The sequence below is a fragment of the Ranitomeya variabilis genome, chromosome 2, assembly GCF_051348905.1.
Source record: "Ranitomeya variabilis isolate aRanVar5 chromosome 2, aRanVar5.hap1, whole genome shotgun sequence".
Classification (NCBI taxonomy): domain Eukaryota; kingdom Metazoa; phylum Chordata; class Amphibia; order Anura; family Dendrobatidae; genus Ranitomeya; species Ranitomeya variabilis.
In genome coordinates this window covers 780,823,883-780,844,505 of record NC_135233.1, presented here as the reverse complement: position 1 = coordinate 780,844,505, position 20,623 = coordinate 780,823,883, and the positions used below count along the sequence as shown (strand labels likewise).

General features: G+C 43.8%; 1 protein-coding gene across 4 annotated transcripts in view; it reads right to left on the bottom strand.

Moving 5' to 3' along the window:
- CEP162 (centrosomal protein 162) overlaps nucleotides 1-20,623 on the bottom strand; it is a 280,487-nt gene that overhangs the window by 19,301 nt on the left and 240,563 nt on the right. For all 4 annotated transcript variants that reach the window (XM_077289793.1, XM_077289792.1, XM_077289791.1 and 1 more), the window contains one exon: nucleotides 17,508-18,154. In XM_077289793.1, the coding sequence (XP_077145908.1) occupies nucleotides 17,508-18,154 (647 nt within the window). The remainder of the gene's footprint in view (nucleotides 1-17,507; nucleotides 18,155-20,623) is intronic.

Sequence of the window (20,623 nt, the reverse complement as noted above, 5' to 3'; positions counted from 1 at the left end):
GTGGAGGAAAAGATTCTGGCCACACACCTGCACATGTTCCATATTCAGGGGTGGGCTATATATAGCCGAGCATAACGCTGCAGGGCTGCTTGTGAGCCCATCTGCAGCTATGGATGAGCCGGAAGCTGCCGTCGGTCTGCTGGAGCAGGAGCAGGACAGATCCTCGGAGAAGTCCCATGCGAACCCCCAGCCGAAGGCCCGCGGACGCAGTAACCAGCCCGGTCGCAGATATAAACAGAAGGATCTGGACCGACCCCCCAGTAATCCGGTACCTACCGCTACTGCCTGGGTAAGAGATCTTCGTGAATGTACCCTGATGCAGTCTTTTCCTATGTTTATTTCCGTAGGGGAAAAAAAGCGCTGGTAAAACAAAAAACAAGGAGTGCGCGCTATGCGCTTGCCCTTTGCCAGACGCCTACCCTAAGAGACTTTGTCAGTCGTGTGTACGGCAGACGGTAGGAAATAAATTGATGGGGACTCTGATAGCGGTAGCGCCAGATAAATTACATAGCCTTTTTCTCCGCTCCCATAGGTGGCGGAAGAGTCTCCTGATTTCACATCAAACCTTAGGGAGATTATCAGGAAGGAGGTGAAAGATTCCCTGAAATCCCTGTCCCGGGAGCCTTCCAAAAGAAGAAGGGAGCCTAGCGCCTCAGATTCGGATTCGTCCGCTGGCCCTAGTAGGGAGAATGAGTCAGATGCCTCTGTCTCCTCAGCGTCCTCTTCGGAAGAGGAGTCTAACTGGTTCTGTTTCCCATTGGACCAAATGGACAAACTAATTAAATCAGTTAGATCCACCATGGGTGTGGCTGATGAAAGGCCAGAACTCTCTACACAGGACCTAATGTTTGGCGGTCTAGACCCTAAAAAACATAGGTCTTTTCCGCTCAATGACAAGGTCCAGAACCTCATCAAAAGGGAATGGAAAAAACCAGAGAAGAAAGGCTCTTTTCCACCTGCCTTTAAACGCAGATACCCTTTGAGGACCCCATGGTGAATACATGGGATAAGGCGCCGAAATTGGACGCAGCGGTGTCTAAGGCGTCTAAAAAATCATCTATCCCCTTCGACGACATGGCTTCCCTAAAGGATCCTCTCGATAAGAAGGCTGACTCATTCCTTAAAGGGACATGGGAGATGTCGGCGGGTGCCCTGAGACCTGCTGTAGCCGCAACATGTGCAGCCAGATCGATGATGGTCTGGCTGGATCAGCTAGGGTCTAAGTTGGAAGGCGGTGTTTCCAGAGATTCTATGTTGAAATTCCTGCCAACAATTCAGAATGCCGCTGCCTTTCTCGCGGACGCATCTGCGGATTCGGCAAGAATGGCGGCTAGGGCGGCCGGACTATCAAACGCAGCACGCAGGGCCCTATGGCTGAAATGTTGGCCGGGTGACCTTCAATCCAGATCCCATCTGTGCTCTATCCCATGCGAAGGGGAATACCTGTTTGGTCCAGTCCTAGACGAACTGCTGGAGAAAGCTGGGGTTAATAGCTACGGGTCTGCGGCTAGAGTTCTCTTCCATCCCTCAGAACTTCTTCAGAGTTACCCCACTCAGGTCCTATCCAGCAGAACAGGCGGCCCTGGAAGCAGAAGTTCACGACCTGCTCAATAAGAATGTCCTGTCAGAGGTTCCGGAAGGAGAACAGGGTAGAGGATTCTACTCTCCTCTATTCCTAATAAGTAAACCTGATGGCTCCTTCAGAACAATTATTAACCTTAGGGCTCTTAATAATTTCCTGACCGTCCAATCATTTAAGATGGAAACTATTAACACCGCAATAAAGCTGCTGTTTAAAAACTGCTTTATGGTAGTATTGGATTTGAAGGATGCCTATTACCATATCCCTATTTATGCAGGTCACCAACGATACCTGAGGGTGGCGGTAAAGTTGGATGGGGTAATCAGACACTTCCAGTATAGGGCCCTCCCCTTTGGTATATCGGTCGCCCCTCGAGTGTTTACCAAAGTTATGGCGGAAGTTATGGCACACCTGCATGAGTCCAACATTCTAATAATCCCCTACCTGGACGATCTCCTTATCGTAGGTAAAACGGCAGATCACTGTCTGGAACAGTTACATAAAGTGATGTCTGCTCTGGAGCGTCTGGGGTGGATGTTAAATGTTAAAAAATCACGCTTACAGCCCATGACGGTGCAGCGATTTTTAGGCCTGACCCTGGATTCCCAGGTTCAGGAATGCCGTTTGCCTGAAGAGAAAATTGATCGCCTGCACCTTCAGGTGCTGAATGCCTCTAAAAACCCCACCATGTCCCTTAGAAGAGCCATGTCTCTGTTGGGCTCTCTCTCGTCCTGTATTCCAGCGGTCCGATGGGCCCAGTATCATACGAGGATACTTCAGGGCGAGGTGCTGTTACAACAAAAAAGGTTGGGGGGATGTCTGGAGAGCCTGATGACCCTATCCCAAGACGCTATTATGTCCCTCGGATGGTGGCTAGACCAAGAGAACCTGTCCACAGGGGTCCCCTGGGAATATAATGTAACTCGTATAGTCACCTCGGACGCTAGCCCTTCTGGATGGGGGGCTCACATGGGGGATACGTTGGTCCAGGGGCTTTGGGATCGGGATCAGATAGAAATGTCTTCCAACCTAAAGGAGTTAACGGCTGTGGAACAAGCAGTTAAATCACTCCTTGTCTATCTACAGGGCCACCACGTGCGGGTATTCTCGGACAATCGGGTCGCCGTGGCATACATAAATCACCAAGGCGGGACTCGTTCCAAATCCCTAATGTGCGTAGCAGATCGTCTATTCCATCTAGCAGAGCAACATCTTCTCTCATTGACGGCTCTTCACATAAGAGGGGCAGAAAACACTACGGCGGATTTCTTAAGCCGCAACACATTGAGGCAGGGAGAGTGGTCCCTGAACGACTCCATCTTCAACCTCATCGTGGAAAGATGGGGTCAACCAGAGGTAGACCTGTTTGCCACAAAAGAAAACAGGAAAGTGGCACAATTCTGCTCTCTCAACCCCAGAGAAAATCCTCTGTCAGTAGACGCCCTCCTCATAGACTGGAACTTCAGGCTAGCCTACGCCTTTCCTCCCCTGTCTCTACTTCCTCTGGTGGTGAGGAAAATCAGGAAGGACAAAGCCACAGTAATAATAATTGCCCCCTTCTGGCCCAGAAGGACGTGGTTTCCATGCCTGAGGGCTATGTCGATATCCGACCCATGGGTCTTGCCAGACATCCCGGATCTCCTATCCCAGGGCCCAGTCTACCATCCTCGGGCGGTTGGCCTTCATCTGACGGCGTGGATTTTGAGCGGGCGCTGTTAAAGGATAGGGGGTTCTCTCCGGGCCTCATTAACACTCTGCTGAAGAGCAGAAAAATAATCACCACAAAGATTTATGTTAGGATCTGGAAGAAGTTCCTTCAAAACTCGGGGGTAATAGCTGGTCAGTCAATACCAATAGACCAGATTTTAGAATTCTTACAGAAGGGGTTGGATATGGGGTTATCCCCCAAATACACTTAAAGTGCAGGTATCAGCCTTAGGGGCTCTCTTTGGCTGCAACATTGCTGAGAATCACTGGGTCAGCAGATTCATCAGAGCGACAAAACGGTCTAGGCCAATGGTGAAGAATAGGGTCATGCCATGGGACCTGAACCTACTCCTCTCAGCCATGACAGAGGCCCCATTTGAGCCAATTGCATCAGCCTCTATTAAAAAATTATCCCTTAACCCCTTAAGCCCCGAGGGTGGTTTGCACGTTAATGACCAGGCCAATTTTTACAATTCTGACCACTGTCCCTTTATGAGGTTATAACTCTGGAACGCTTCAACGGATCTTGGCGATTCTGACATTGTTTTCTCGTGACATATTGTACTTCATGTTAGTGGTAAAATTTGTTCGATATAACTTGCGTTTATTTGTGAAAAAAACGAATATTTGGCGAAAATTTGGAAAATTTCGCAATTTTCCAACTTTGAATTTTTATGCCCTTAAATCACAGACATATGTCACACAAAATACTTAATAAATAACATTTTCCACATGTCTACTTTACATCAGCACAATTTTGGAACCAAAATTTTTTTTTGTGACGGAGTTATAAGGGTTAAAAGTTGACCAGCAATTTCTCATTTTTACAACACCATTTTTTTTTAGGGACCACATCTCATTTGAAGTCATTTTGACGGGTCTATATGATAGAAAATACCCAAGTGTGACACCATTCTAAAAACTGCACCCCTCAAGGTACTCAAAACCACTTTCAAGAAGTTTATTAACCCTTCAGGTGTTTCACAGGAATTTTTGGAATGTTTAAATAAAAATGAACATTTAACTTTTTTTCACACAAAATTTATTTCAGCTCCAATTTGTTTTATTTTACCAAGGGTAACAGGAGAAAATAGACCCCAAAAGTTGTTGTACAATTTGTCCTGAGTACGCTGATACCCCATATGTGGGGGTAAACCACAGTTTGGGCGCATGGCAGAGCTTGGAAGCAAAGGAGCGCCATTTGACTTTTCAATGCAAAATTGACTGGAATTGAGATGGGACGCCATGTTGCATTTGGAGAGCCCCTGATGTGCCTAAACATTGAAACCCCTAACAAGTGACACCATTTTGGAAAGTAGACCCCCTAAGGAACTTATCTAGATGTGTGGTGAGCACTTTGACCCAACAAGTGCTTTACAGAAGTTTATAATGCAAAGCCGTAAAAATAAAAAATCATATTTTTTCACAAAAATGATCTTTTCACCCCCAATTTTTTATTTTCCCAAGGGTGAGAGAAGAAATTGGACCCCAAAAATTGTTGTGCAATTTGTCCTGAGTACACTGATACCCCATATGTGGGTGTAAACCATTGTTTGGGCGCAGGGCAGAGCTCAGAAGGGAAGGAGCGCCATTTGACTTTTCAATGCAAAATTGACTGGAATTGAGATGGGACGCCATGTTGCGTTTGGAGAGCCCCTAATGTGCCTAAACATTGAAACCCCCCACGAGTGACACCATTTTGGAAAGTAGACCCCTTAAGGAACTTATCTAGATGTGTGTTGAGCACTTTGACCCAACAAGTGCTTCACAGAAGTTTATAATGCAGAGCCGTAAAAATAAAAAATCATATTTTTTCACAAAAATGATCTTTTCACCCCCATTTTTTTATTTCCCCAAGGGTAAGAGAAGAAATTAGACCACAAAAGTTGTTGTACAATTTGTCCTGAGTACGCTGATACCCAATATGTGGGTGTAAACCATTGTTTGGGTGCATAGCAGAGCTCAGAAGGGAAGAAGCGCTATTTTACTTTTCAATGCAAAATTGACTGGAATTAAGATGGGATGCCATGTTGCGTTTGGAGAGCCCCTGATGTGCCTAAACATTAAACCCCCCCACAAGTGACACCATTTTGGAAAGTAGACCCCCTAAGGAACTTATCTAGATGTGTTTTGAGAGCTTTGAACCCCCAAGTGTTTCACTACAGTTTATAACGCAGAGCCGTGAAAATAAAAATATTTTTTTTTTTCACAAAAATGATTTTTTAGCCCCCAAGTTTTGTATTTTCACAAGGGTATCAGGATAAATTGGACCCCAAAAGTTGTTGTCCAATTTGTCTGGAGTACGCTGATACCCCATTTGTGGGGGGGGACCACTGTTTGGGCGCATGACAGAGCTCGGAAGTGAAGGAGCGCCATTTGGAATGCAGACTTAAATGGATTGGTCTGCAGGCGTCACGTTGCATTTGCAGAGCCCCTGATGTACCCAAACAGTACAAACCCCCCACAAGTGACCCCATATTGGAAACTAGACCCCCCAAGGAACTTATCTAGATGTGTTGTGAGAACTTTGAACCCCCAAGTGTTTCACTACAGTTTATAACGCAGAGCCGTGAAAATATTATTTATTTTTTTTTTCACAAAAATGAAATTTAGCCCCCAGTTTTGTATTTTCACAAGGGTATCAGGATAAATTGGACCCTAAAAGTTGTTGTCCAATTTGTCCTGAGTACGCTGATACCCCCTATGTGGGGGGGAACCACTGTTTGGGCGCATGACAGAGCTCGGAAGGGAAGGAGCGCCATTTGGAATGCAGACTTAAATGGATTGGTCTGCAGGCGTCACGTTGCATTTGCAGAGCCCCTGATGTACCCAAACAGTACAAACCCCCCACAAGTGACCCCATATTGGAAAGTAGACCTCCCAAGGAACTTATCTAGATGTGTTGTGAGAACTTTGAACCCCCAAGTGTTTCACTACAGTTTACAACGCAGAGCCGTGAAAATAAAACATATTTTTTTTCCCACAAAAATGATTTTTAGCCCCCCAAATTTTTATTTTCCCAAGGATAACAAGAGAACTTGGACCCCAGAAGTTGTTGTTCAATTTGTCCCTAGTACGCTGATACCCCATATGTTGGGGTAAACCCCTTTTTGGACGCACGGGAGAGCTCGGAAGGGAAGGAGCACTGTTTTACTTTTTCAACGCAGAATTGGCTGGAATTGAGATTGGACGCCATGTCGCGTTTGGAGAGCCCCTGATGTGCCTGAACAGTGGAAGCTCCCCAATTCTACCTGAAACCCTACCCCTAACCTCACCCCTAACCGTTTACTGAACATTTTCTGACAGTCATAAGTGCCACGTATATAAGTGCCACGTATTTAAGAGCCACGTATTTAAGTGCCACGTATTTCAGTGCCACGTATTTCAGTGCCACGTATTTCAGTGCCACGATATTTCAGTGCCACGTATTTCAGTGCCACGTATTTCAGTGCCACGTATTTCAGGCACTGAAAAATACGTGGCACGTAAATACTTCAGTGCCACGATATTTCAGTGCCACGATATTTCAGTGCCACGAATTTCAGTGCCACGAATTTCAGTGCCACGTATTTCAGGCACTGAAAAATACGTGGCACGTAAATACGTGGCACGTAAATACGTGGCACGTAAATACGTGGCACGTAAATACGTGGCACGTAAATACGTGGCACTGAAATACGTGGCACTGAAATACGTGGCACTGAAATACGTGGCACTGAAATACGTGGCACTGAAATACGTGGCACTTAAATACGTGGCACTTAAATACGTGGCACTTAAATACGTGGCACTTAAATACGTGGCCACTGAAATATCGTGGCACTTATATACGTATATACGTATATAAACGTATATTTCAGTGCCACGTATTTCAGTGCCACGTATTTCAGGTTAGGGGTAGGGTTAGGGTTTTTTGTTTTTTTCTTGTTTTCTTGTGTTTTTCTATAAAAACGCATGCGTTTTACCGCGTTTACATGCATTTTTTCACACATGCGTTTTTTTTAAAAAACGCATGCAGATAAAAACGCAAGTGTGAAACCAGACTAAAAGACGCTTTTTATAGCAAAAAAGTTTTTGCGTCTCCACATTTTGAGACCTATAATTTTTCCACATTTTGGTCCACAGAGTCATGTGAGGTCTTGTTTTTTGCGGGACGAGTTGACGTTTTTATTGGTAACATTTTCGGACACGTGACAGTTTTTGATCGCTTTTTATTCCGATTTTTGTGAGGCAGAAAGACCAAAAACCAGCTATTCATGAATTTCTTTTGGGGGAGGCGTTTATACCGTTCCGCGTTTGGTAAAATTGATAAAGCAGTTTTATTCTTCGGGTCAGTACGATTACAGCGATACCTCATTTATATCATTTTTTTATGTTTTGACGCTTTTATACGATAAAAACTATTTTATAGAAAAAATAATTATTTTGGCATCGCTTTATTCTGAGGACTATAACTTTTTAATTTTTTTGCTGATGATGCTGTATGGCGGCTCGTTTTTTGCGGGACAAGATGACGTTTTCAGTGGTACCATGGTTATTTATATCCGTCTTTTTGATCGCGTGTTATTCCACTTTTTGTTCGGCGGTATGGTAATAAAGCGTTGTTTTTTGCCTCGTTTTTTTTTTTTTTTTCTTACGGTGTTTACTGAAGGGGTTAACTAGTGGGCCAGTTTTATAGGTTGGGTCGTTACGGACGCGGCGATACTAAATATGTGTACTTTTATTGTTTTTGTTTGTTTTTTTTAGATAAAGAAATGTATTTATGGGAATAATATTTTTTTTTTTATTATTATTTATTTAGGAATTTTTTTTTTTTTTTTTTTTTACACATGTGGAAATTTTTTTTTTTACTTTTTTACTTTGTCCCAGGGGGGGACATCACAGATCGCAGATCTGATAGTGTGCACAGCACTCTATCAGATCCGCGATCATACTTTCATCGGAGCAGGCTGCAGCTTTCATCTGCAGCCTGCTCCGACCCGGAAGTGCTCCCTGCAGGACCCGGATACAGCCCCTCGGCCATTTTGGATCCGGGGCCTGCAGGGAGAAGACGTTCGGTACGAGGTGAGTACATCACCTTGTACCGATCGTCTCAGGGAAGCCCGCAGGGAGCCCCCTCCCTGCGCGATGCTTCCCTGTACCGCCGGTACACCGCGATCATGTTTGATCGCGGTGTGCCGGGGGTTAATGTGCCGGGGGCGGTCCGTGACCGCTCCTGGCACATAGTGCTGGATGTCAGCTGCGATATGCAGCCGACACCCGGCCGCGATCGGCCGCGCTCCCCCCGTGAGCGCGGCCGATCGCGTATGACGTACTATCCCGTCACCGGGAATTAAGGCCCACCCCACCTCGACGGGATAGTACGTCATACGGGCTTAAGGGGTTAAAGTAGCCTTCCTGGTGGCCCTAACATCAGCGCGTAGGATAGGCGACATCCAAGCATTATCCAGGGTTCCCTCTTACATGCAGCTTAGAGATGATAGAGTGATACTATCCCCTGATCCAGCATATCTTCCTAAAGTAGTGTCCAGGTTCCACAGAACACAGGAAATAGTTCTTCCATCTTTCCTCCCCAATCCTACTAACGATAAGGAAAGGAAGCTACACACTTTAGATGTAAAAAGATGTATCCTGGAATATCTGGCAGTAACTGATCCCTGGAAGATAGATAACGCCCTATTCGTGTCCTATCAGGGTAGTAGGAAGGGTCACAGGGCATCAAAATCTACTTTAGCTAGATGGATCAGGGAGGCTATCTCGCTGGCATACATCTCAAAGGGCAAGCCGGCGCCTGAAGGTCTGAAAGCGCATTCCACTAGAGCTATGGCGGCTTCGTGGGCGGAAAGATTGGAGGTGTCGATCGACCAAATTTGTAAGGCTGCTACTTGGTCTTCCCCAAACACATTCTATAACCACTATAGATTGAACTTGGGTGCCTCTTCTGACCTTTCCTTTGGTGTAAGGGTGCTGCAAGCTGTAGTCCCTCCCTAGTTAGTTACTCTCTGTAATTCTCTCCGTAGTGCTGTCATGGACGACCGATAAAGTCTTAGTTACTCACCGGTTAACGGTGTTTTTCGGAGTCCATGACAGCACCTGTACATACCCTCCCGTCTTCTTAAGTTCTGGGTGTACACCTCTTCCTTTATTTATATAATTCACGGGTAGTGAATAGTTAGTTATTGTATCATTGTTTATTATGTATGCTATTAACCTTGGTGGTCCTCTTGTGCTCTGTAAACCAACTGATGCGTGGGAGAGGTGCCGCCCTTATGTATCTGTAGGTTTCCTGTTCCTGAAGGGCGGATCCCCTCTCTCTGTAGTGCTGTCATGGACTCCGAAAAACACCGTTAACCGGTGAGTAACTAAGACTATATATATATATATATATATATATATATATATATATATATATATATATATATACACATATACACTCACCGGCCACTTTATTAGGTACACCATGCTAGTAACGGGTTGGACCCCCTTTTGCCTTCAGAACTGCCTCAATTCTTCGTGGCATAGATTCAACAAGGTGCTGGAAGCATTCCTCAGAGATTTTGGTCCATATTGACATGATGGCATCACACAGTTGCCGCAGATTTGTCGGCTGCACATCCCAAAGATGCTCCATACAAGGCAGGATGGATCCATGCTTTCATGTTGTTTACGCCAAATTCTGACCCTACCATCCGAATGTCGCAGCAGAAATCGAGACTCATCAGACCAAGCAACGTTTTTCCAATCTTCTACTGTCCAATTTCGATGAGCTTGTACAAATTGTAGCCTCAGTTTCCTGTTCTTAGCTGAAAGGAGTGGTACCCGGTGTGGTCTTCTGCTGCTGTAGCCCATCTGCCTCAAAGTTCGACGCACTGTGCGTTCAGAGATGCTCTTAGGCCTACCTTGGTTGTAACGGGTGGCGATTTGAGTCACTGTTGCCTTTCTATCAGCTCGAACCAGTCTGCCCATTCTCCTCTGACCTCTGGCATCAACAAGGCATTTCCGCCCACAGAACTGCCGCTCACTGGATTTTTTTTCTTTTTCGGACCATTCTCTGTAAACCCTAGAGATGGTTGTGCGTGAAAATCCCAGTAGATCAGCAGTTTCTGAAATACTCAGACCAGCCCTTCTGGCACCAACAACCATGCCACGTTCAAAGGCACTCAAATCACCTTTCTTCCCCATACTGATGCTCGGTTTGAACTGCAGGAGATTGTCTTGACCATGTCTACATGCCTAAATGCACTGAGTTGCCGCCATGTGATTGGCTGATTAGAAATTAAGTGTTAACAAGAAGTTGGACAGGTGTACCTAATAAAGTGGCCGGTGAGTGTATATATAATTTCACATGAATATTCATTTAGCAGAGTTGTGATTGGTTGCAAGCAAAAATGTGTCAGTTCCAGAATATCACATAACACCCTGTCTGTTCACTTTTGAATGTGCAATGATTAAGGACACATTCAAAACGAGTTTGCCTTGTATTTTAATATTAAGTGGTGGTGGTGGTAGTGTGCGGTTGCGATTTGTTCTTTTTGGAGTTTTTCCACATATGAAATTAGAAATTTTATGGAAGACTTGATGCTGGATCTTTCTTCTACATCAGGGGTGGGGAATGTTTTTTTCTGCCAAGGGCCATTTGGATATTTATACCATCCTTCGGGGGAGGAAAAGATTCCGCCCACAAAGTGCATAATGACTGTGGCACTGGTTTCAGGACGTAATCTTTCATTGCATGCCCTTCAGTGTTCAGTAGTGAACACTGTGGGTGTGTGTGCTAACAGAGCAAGAAGAAATTAATGAGCTAGATGTAACCAAAATACACCTCCCTGTGCAAGAATGCGGTCTATGAGAATCTGCCAGGGGGGCTTGATAAAAAGGTCATCGAGGGCCGTAAATGGCGTTGGGGTCTGAGGTTCCCCACCCCTGTTCTACATGAAGAGAGATGCAAGAAGCCATGGAAAGTCATGACACCGGCTGAAATGTATCAGTAATTAGAAGAAAGCAATCCTGCCACTTACTGAAAAATAATATCAGCCGGTTCAACTGATAGCCTATAAAAAGGTGTCTCATTACCAGGGTTCCACAAATGAAACATCTCATGATGGGTAAAACCAGCAAGCTGTATCAAGATCGTCGCAACCTTATTGATGCAAAATATACTGATAGCATTGGCTACAGAAGAAATTCTAAACTACTGAAGGCTCCAGCGAGCACTGTCGGGACTCGGGACCATAATTCAGATGTGGAAAGAACATCAATTTCACCATAAACTGGCCACAACAAGGTGCTTCCTGCAAGATTTCAAACAGAGGAGTTTAAAGAATTATCAGTAGAGTTGTCCCAGAGCCAAGGACCACATGTGGAAAGCTACAGAAAGACTTGGAATCAGCAAGTAAAATTGTTTCAAAGAAAACAATAAGTAATGCTTTCAACCTCGATAGTGTGTATGCACGCTCACCGTGCAAGACACCACTGCTGAACAAAAAGTATGTTCAAGTGCATGTAAAGTTTGTTCAACAACATTTAGACAAGCCTGTTAAATACTAGGAGAATATAGTCTGGTCAGATGAGACCAAAATGTAACTCTTTGGATGCCATAATACACACTATGCTTTGAGGCCAAAAGGCATGGCCTCAAAAGGCACTATATATCACCCCAAAAACACCATACCAACAGTGAAGTTTGGAGGTGGGAACATCATGATGTGGCCTGAAAACAGCATACAGCCCTGGCAAACTTCATATGTTCGAAGGAAGGATGAATGGACAAATGTACTGAGACATTCTTGATAAAAGTCTGCTGCCATCTACAAGGATGAAGATGAAACGAGGGTGGGCATTTCAACAAGACAATGATTCCAAACACACAGTCAAGGAAACTCTCAATTGCTTTCAGAGAAAGAAAATAAATCTGTTAGAATGGCGCAGCCAATCACCTGACCTGAATGCAATAAAAAAATGTATGGAAGGAACTAAAGTTCAGAGTTGATAGAAGGAACCCATGGAAGAATAGGCCAAAAACACAACTGAGCAATGCATGTGGCTAGTTTCTCCTTACAAGAGGCATCTTGAAGCTATCATCACCAACAAAGAATTTTGTTAAAAGTATTAAATAAGTGTATGTAAGTGTGTTCAATCCTTTTTCTGGTGTCATTTGTCATTATTACACATAATTTATGGACATCTATAGCTTGCTTTGCCCGTGTGGATTGGATGGGTTGTTAGTGGCATCTGGTGACAATTTCATGTCAATAGCACCTTTATAAATAGATTTACTTAGAAAATTAGTGATGTGTTCAATACTTATTTCACCTGTTGTATGTAATAACCTTGGTACTGCACCTATGTAATAAGCTTGATGCTTCTACTGCATCCATGTAGCAATATTGATTCAAATGCCGTATCTATTTAGAAAGCTTGGTTCAGATGCTATATCTATGCAGCAAGTTTGGTTCAGATACCATATCTACATAGTAAGCTCAGTTATAGTTCCATATCTTTGTAGCATGCTTTGTTCTAGTAACATATTTACATAGTCAGATTTTAATAACAGCTAAATCACGTATAAGGTACTGCAAATTAGAAAGCAATTCCTGGTGTAGTCTTGTCACTTTTATGTGACAGCCAGAATTAAACAGGTTAAACACAGACCACAATTTATGGGCTGGTGCCATGTGCTAGTCTCTTCAACCTCTGGCTAAAATTTGCCAGCCAGACCAATTCTTGGTCCTCAAATTTTCATTGTTGCATATTAATAAGCAAAATAGAGTCAGCTTGACTTTTAATGTTCATCAGCTTCTCTGAACTTACCATATCTACTCTGGTTTAACTGACAGACTGTTCCACAAATTACGATTAACTGAAATCCTGAAAGCTGACGATTACCCAGCACATGTGCAGGACCTTGCCTTCCACTTCTGAAAAAATTCACATTGTAGACACAGCTCTGGGAAGCCAGTGAGAAGTAGAGGGCAAGGTTCATTGCATGTGGTGGGTATAAGTATGCAGATGCAGGACTTCACATATAATTTGGAGGAAGTGAAGAACTAGCACCAATGTTATTTAAAGACTGGAAGACAGGCTTTCAGCATTCTAGCAACATAATGAGTGACAGTCTAAAGGTAGCTTATGGTTACTACTGACTGCAACAACTAAGGGGTTAGACAAGCCTAACATTTTTATTTGGAGATAAATGGGGGGTGAGTCTTATAGTCCGGATGTACTTGCTGTGGCTCTGGATGGGAAGGTGGGGAGCAGCGGAATAGCGGGTCACAGAAGGCAGGAGCCAGCTCCAGCGGCTAACCCCATTAAAGAAAAATGAATATTCACTGCTTTCCACGCCCATAGTACCTCACCCCTCTATGCACAGAAGCCAGTGCTTCAGGTGGAAGGGACTATGGGAGTGGAGAGCAGTGAATATTCATTGTTTAGTAGCGGGTACACTATCAGCTGCAGGCTCCTGCAGCTGTTGGGCGATCACATGTACCCGCTATTGAAGAGAATGAATATTCACTGCTCAACCCGACCTTGGGAGTGGAGAGCAGTGAATATTAATTTTCTTTAGTAGCAGGCACTCATTATTGCCCAGCAGCTGCAGAAAGCCAGCGGTTACGGCTAACAGAGTACTTGCCATTAAAGAGAAATTAATATTCACTGCTCCCACACCCATAGTCCCGGGCGTGGGGAGCAGTCAGTATTCTGGCAGCTGTCCTTGGCTTATAAGCAGGGCATGATGTCACTGACATGCACTGAATACAAGCATAACTCAGCTGCTGGTATCACAATAGGACGCTGCAAGGGAGTGCAGGTAAGGCAAGTAGAATGGTTTATTTTTTTTTATGTTTTTCTGATGGGGGTAATGTATACCACGATGAGGATGGGGGCCACGCATACCAGGATAGGGATGGGGAGGGCCTGCATACCAGGATAGGGATGAGGGTGCAATGTATACCAGGATGGGAATGAGGGGGGCCATGTGGGAATGAGGGTGGCCACGTATACCAGGATGGGGATGAGGGGGCTATGCATACTAGTATGGGGATGAGGGGGCCATGCATATCAGTATAAGGATGAGGGGGCCATGCATACCAGGATGGGGATGAGGGGGTCATGTATATCGGGATAGGGATGAGCAGTCATGCATACCAGAATGGGGATGGCCTGCATACCAGGATAGAGATCAGGCTGCAATGTATACCAGGAAGGGAATGAAGGGGGCCATGCATACCAGGATAGGGATGAGGGGGCCATGTATACCTGGATAAGGATGAGGGGTGGCATGCATACAAGGATAGGGCTGAAGGGGCCATGAATACCATGATGGTTATGAGGGGACCATGTATACCAGGACTGGGATGAGGGAACCATGCATATCAAGATAGGAATGAGGGGGCCATGCGTACCAGGATAGAGATGAGGATGCAATGTATACCAGGATGGGAATGAGGGGCCATGCATACCAGTATGGGGATAAGTGGGCCATGCATAGATGAGGGGGCCATGCATACCAGTATGAGTATATGTATACTTAGATTGGGGACATTAGTACAGAACTGACCACATTTTTTCTATTTTCCTCCTCTAAAACCTAGGTGCGTCTTATAGTCTGAAAAATACGGTATATAATAATTTGCACAGATTCATTCATTTACAGCAGTGGTGCAAAATCTGCGGCTCTCAATCTCATTCTGTGTGGCCCCCAACCATATGGACAGAAAAATGATTGACAGGTTAACTATATGTGTTCAGCCACACACAGAAGAGTAGCGAGCAGGGACTGGCAAGTACTAATGGTGTGGACATCTCTGGATGCCTCATACATACCGTATTTTTCGGACTATAAGACGCACTTTTTTTCCTCCAAATTTGGGAGGAAAGTGTGGGTGCGTCTTATAGTACGGATATAGCATGTGGGGAGGGGGGCAGCAGCGAGTGGGATCGCACTGTTATCCCACTTCAGGATGTCCCCGCTGCCCGGAATCAGCTGCTGGGGAAACCACATGGCCCCGCTGATTAAGTGCAGTGAATATTCATTAGCGGCTCCCCGCCTACCGATCAGCTGAGCGGTGAGCAGCAAATGAATGCTGCACTTAAGCAGGGACACACAGTTCCCCAGCACTGATTCTGGGGAGAATCTGTGTGTCCGGGGGAGGAGGAGGCAGCAGCAGAGGCCAGGAGATCGCTGTCTACCTGCTTGTGCTGGACGCTGAGCTGTCTTGTGCACAGGGAGGACCTGTGTGATGTCAGAAGTGGGCGGGCTGGAGCATCACATGGCAGCTCAGAGCCCTCCCTCTTCTGACATCATCACAGGTCCTTCAGACTCCCACCTAGAATCTGCAGCTTCCTCTTATGTCCTGCGCTGTGGAAAGGCATCAACAACAGGGAGGGCTCTGTGTGTGTGCAGCCATGGGATGCTCCAGCTTTTACCTCACAACAGTGTGGCTGGCTGCCACAATTAAGAGGTCAGTCTTTACAAAACACAATAAAGCACTCTGCCACTCCTTTGATGAACTATAACTCCCAGCATGTCATAGGATCTGCAGGACATGCTGGGAGTTATAGTTCTCCCATGGGATTTTAAAGCAGCACTCCAGTGTTATTTTGCAGTGCTGGAGTGGTGCTTTCACTATAAGCCCTGTGCCCCCATTCTTAGGGCTCATTTCCACATGCGAGGCACACGTCCGTATCTCGCATGTGGAAACCAAGCTGTGGAGCCGGCACTCCAGAGCGGAGCGTGCGGCCGCATAGGAACACATGGAGCTGCACAGCTCCGCTCCAAAGTGCCGGCGCCAGAGCTTGGTTTCCACATGCGAGATACGGACGTGTGCCTCGCATGTGGAAAGAAGCCCTTATACTCACCCTCCAGCGTCTTCATATCGTACTTCACTGACACCACACTGGTCCCGCAGCTTCCAACATAATAACGTACTATTATATATAATAACACCACATATAATAGTATGTTATTTATGTTATTAAATATTTTACCACATTTTTTTTGCTTCAAATATTTTTTTCCCTATTTTCCACCTCTAAAACCTGGGTGCGCCTTATAGTCCGGTGCGTCTTATAGTCCGAAAAATACGGTAAGTAGAATGGGGTCTATTAACATGTTTGACATTCCAGAAAGAAGTATGTGAATTACACAGGTGGCCATCCGTGCAAATCCATATAAAAAGTTCTTCAAATACTCTTTGAATAAGCTTCCTATTAGTTTAACTGGGAAATGTTCAAAATAATGTGAAAAAACAGCACCGCATGTACTATAGGAGCTTTTCCAATTTATTCAGAGGTTTTGATGTGGGTTTAGAAGCAGAATCTGTTTCAAAATCATTGTCAAAAAACTCAGTGTGAACATAGCATGAGGCTACATTCCCACAATGAGTATTTGGTGCTGCATATTTTCTGTATCACTTCTGCATCTACTAGATGAATTAGGTTACTTGTGTTTTTTATTGCATTTTTGAGTAGTATTCTTCACATGTGTTTTCATAGCACTTTTGGCTCTTTTAGGTATGTCATACTTTAATTGTATTTTAAATAAAGCTACTTTCTAGAATTTGGCTTTCACAAAACCTTATTTATACAGTCGTGTATGTATTATGTGTGTTTGTAACTTGCATTTTCTTTCGCATCTAATGCAATTCTATGAGGAAAAATCTGCACATAAAACAGCGTCCTTGAAAGCGAAATTGACATGTTGCGGATTTGAAATACAGGTCAGTTTATGTTGGTTAAAAAAAGCACAGAGGGTGTGAGATTTCTATAAATCCCATCCACTTTGCTGGAACTGGAAGATGCTGCATTTTTGATGCAACGAAAATATGAAGCGACAAAAGGTCCGCGGAAACTCATTGTGGGAACAAAGCTGTAGAGTGCTGAGTGGTGGAGGTAAGAGTCCTGTAAGGAGAATTTGTGCCTATAGAAATTTATGGTATATCCTTTCATTAAGCTATAAAAGGGTCACAGAAGGTAATATCAACTTAATTTTTAGTGCGTCCCCTGGATTGGTCAAGAATGACAACATGGCCCTTGGATCAAATAAAGGTTGGGTACCCCTGATTTAGGAGTGTTTTCTAATAAGACCAAGTTGTATGTATTTTATAGTCTTTTCCAATTTACACACAAAAGCCTTTAAGTTTTATCCCCTTGTTTTTACAGCACAGAAGTACATTTTGTGGAGACAACCATTCAAATACCAAGAATGGAAAGTACTGACCTTTTTAGGGCATACTCTGCATTAACTAGAGACGTTTTATATTGTGTATCTTGTTGGTTCATTTGCTCTGATAATCTGACTACTTCAGCTTTTAGTCTCTTATTTTGTTGTTGCAGGTCAGAAATGTTAAAATCTGTAAACGTATCTAGCTGATATAATTTTTCATCCAATACGAGAGGAAAAGCTTCCTTCTCTGTTATGCTTTCACAGGCAGGAGGTAAATCACCAGCAGTCGGACCAGAGTGCTTATTTCTGCTGCTGACTGTGCTTGAATGGGGTTTCAAAGTGAGCATCACCATCCTTTCCTTTTGAAGCCGTTCCACAGTTTTGGAAAGTTCTTGTATCTCCTTACTTTTAGAAACAAGTTCCTGGTTCAGTCTTGTTATTCTTGCTTGATCAGTATTCTCCTCCTCCTCATTATTACGTGACTTGATATTTCCATTTTTAAGCAACAAGTTCTTTGCTTTAAGCGTGTCTATTTCTTTTTGAAAATTCATTACGGTGGAGTGATGAGCATCCTTGCATATAGAAAGTTCCTGCTCAAGGGCTTTAACTTTTACCATGTTGTTCATATTCTTTTGTGGTTCATTTAGTGGTTCTCGAGCAAGTAGTTCCTCAAGTTCATTTATTCTTCTCTCATACTGTATCTAAACAGAAATGAAAGAAAATTGAGACATTGGAAATGTACAGCTGTTTCTCATAAAATTAGAATATCATCAAAAAGTTAATTTATTTCAGTTGTTCAATACAAAAAGTGAAACTCATTATATAGAGTCAATACAAACAGAGTGATCTAATTCAAATGTTTATTTCTGTTACTGTTGATGATTATTGCTTACAACCAATGAAAAACCCAAAAGTCATTATCTCAGTAAATTAGAATTAACAAAAAACACCTGCAAAGGCTTCCTTAGTCTGTTTCAATAGGCTCCACAATCATGAGGAAGACTGCTGACTTGACAGATGTCCAGAAGGCAGTCATTGACATACTTCACAAGGAGGGTAAGCCACAAAAGGTCATTGCTAAAGAAGCTAGCTGTTTACAGAGTGTTGCATCCAAGCATATTAATGGAAAGTTGAGTGGAAGGAAAAAGTGTGGTAGAAAAAGGTGCACAAGCAACCGGGATAAACGCAGCCTTGAAAGGATTATTAAGAAAAGGCCATTCAAAAATTTGGGTTAGATTCACAAAGAGTGGACATGGGCTACAAGTTTCACATTCCTTGTGTCAAGTCACTCATGACCAATAGACAACACCAGAAGCGTCTTAGCTTGGCCAAGGAGAAAAAGAACTGGACTGTTGCTCAGTGGTCCATAGTGTTGTTTTCAGATGAAAGTAAATTTTGCATTTCATTTGGAAATTAAGGTTCCAAAGTGTGGAGGAAGAGTGGAGAGGCACACAATCCAAGCTGCTTGAGGTTTAGGGTGAAGTATCACTTTGCTTGATTGGCCAGCAAACTCGCCTAACCCTAACCCCATAGAGAATGATCGCTTCCATGCCACGCCGCACTGATGCAGTAATTGATGCAAAAGGAGCCCGGACCAAGTATTGAGTGTATTTACTGAACAGACGTTGCAGTAGGCCAACATTTCTGGTGTTACAAAGTGTTCTAATTTACTGAGATAGTGACTTTTGGGTTTTTAATGGCTGTAAGCCATAATCAACATTAACTGAAATAAACACTTGAAAGACATCACTCTCTTTGTAATGACTCTTTAAAATATGGAGTTTCACTTTTTGTATTGAACTGAAATAAATTAAAGAAGTTGTCCACTACAATAAACTTTTTTTTTTTTTTCCATAAATCTTGCTATTATGTGCCACTGAAAACATCCACTGTCTTTATTTTAGCAATATTACCTTTTATCATGCTGTAGCTGAACATTTTCAGTGCTGGATCCAGCTCTCATGGGGTTAATCGACAACTTCCTTTCTCCTGAGTTATTGTGCTCTAATACTACAAGTTCCATGATGCATTGCACTGCTACTAAGCACGAACCTACCACACCCACTCCAAAACACACCCAAACCCCTCCCTCCTCTAGCTTCAAAAAGATTTGTGATGTCATTTCTGTCCAACCTCCTCTTTTACATTTATCCAACCCACATTCCATTACACACAGATAGATATGAGATAGACAGATGGATATATAGATAGACAGATAGATATGGGATAGATAGACAGATAGATAGATACATACATACAGATATATCTATATATATACACTGTATTCCAAATTATTATGCACATAGAGTTTAGGAGTGATAAAGTTAGTATTTTTTTGTTTGTCATTTAAACTCATTGATGGTGATGTGTGTCAGGGCTCTTTATATCACTGAAAGCAATTGCAGATACCTGTGCAAATGAGTTTGGCAGGTGTGTCCAAATAAAGGCAAGACTACTTAAGAAGGCTGTTCCACATTATTAAGCAGCCTACATTTTTTGCCAAAATGGGAAAGAAAAAGGATGTCGGCTGCTGAGAAGCAACAAATTGTGGAGTATTTAGGTCAAGGCATGACTACAATCAACATTGCCAAGACACTTCATCGTGATCATCGCACAATCAAGAAGTATGTGGCTGATTCCCAGCACACACGTGTGCATGCTGATAAGGAAAAATTGAGGACTCTTTCCAACAGGCAATTGCGTAAGGTTAAAAGAGCAGCTGCAAAAATGCCTTGTCATAGCAGCAGACAAGTTTTTCAGCTGCTGGTGCCTCCAACGTCCCCACAACAACAAGATGCAGGGTCCTTCAGAGGTTTGCAGCTGTGCGTAAGCCATCCTGTCGACCACCTCTATCCACTGCAACAAGCAGAAACGGCTCCAGTGGGCCAAACGATACATGAAGACTGACTTCCAAACTGTTTTGTTCACCGATGAGTGCCGTGCAACGCTCGATGGTCCAGATGGATGGAGTGGAGGATGGACACCCCATGAAAACACGGCTAAGGCGCCAACAAGGAGGAGGTGGAGTAATGTTTTGGGCTGGAATCATGGGGAGAGAGATTGTCGGCCCCTTTATGATCCCTGAAGGGGTAAAGATGAACTCCATAATCTATGTGGAGTTTCTAAAACAACACTTCCTGCCATGGTTCAAGAGGAAGAACCATGCTTTC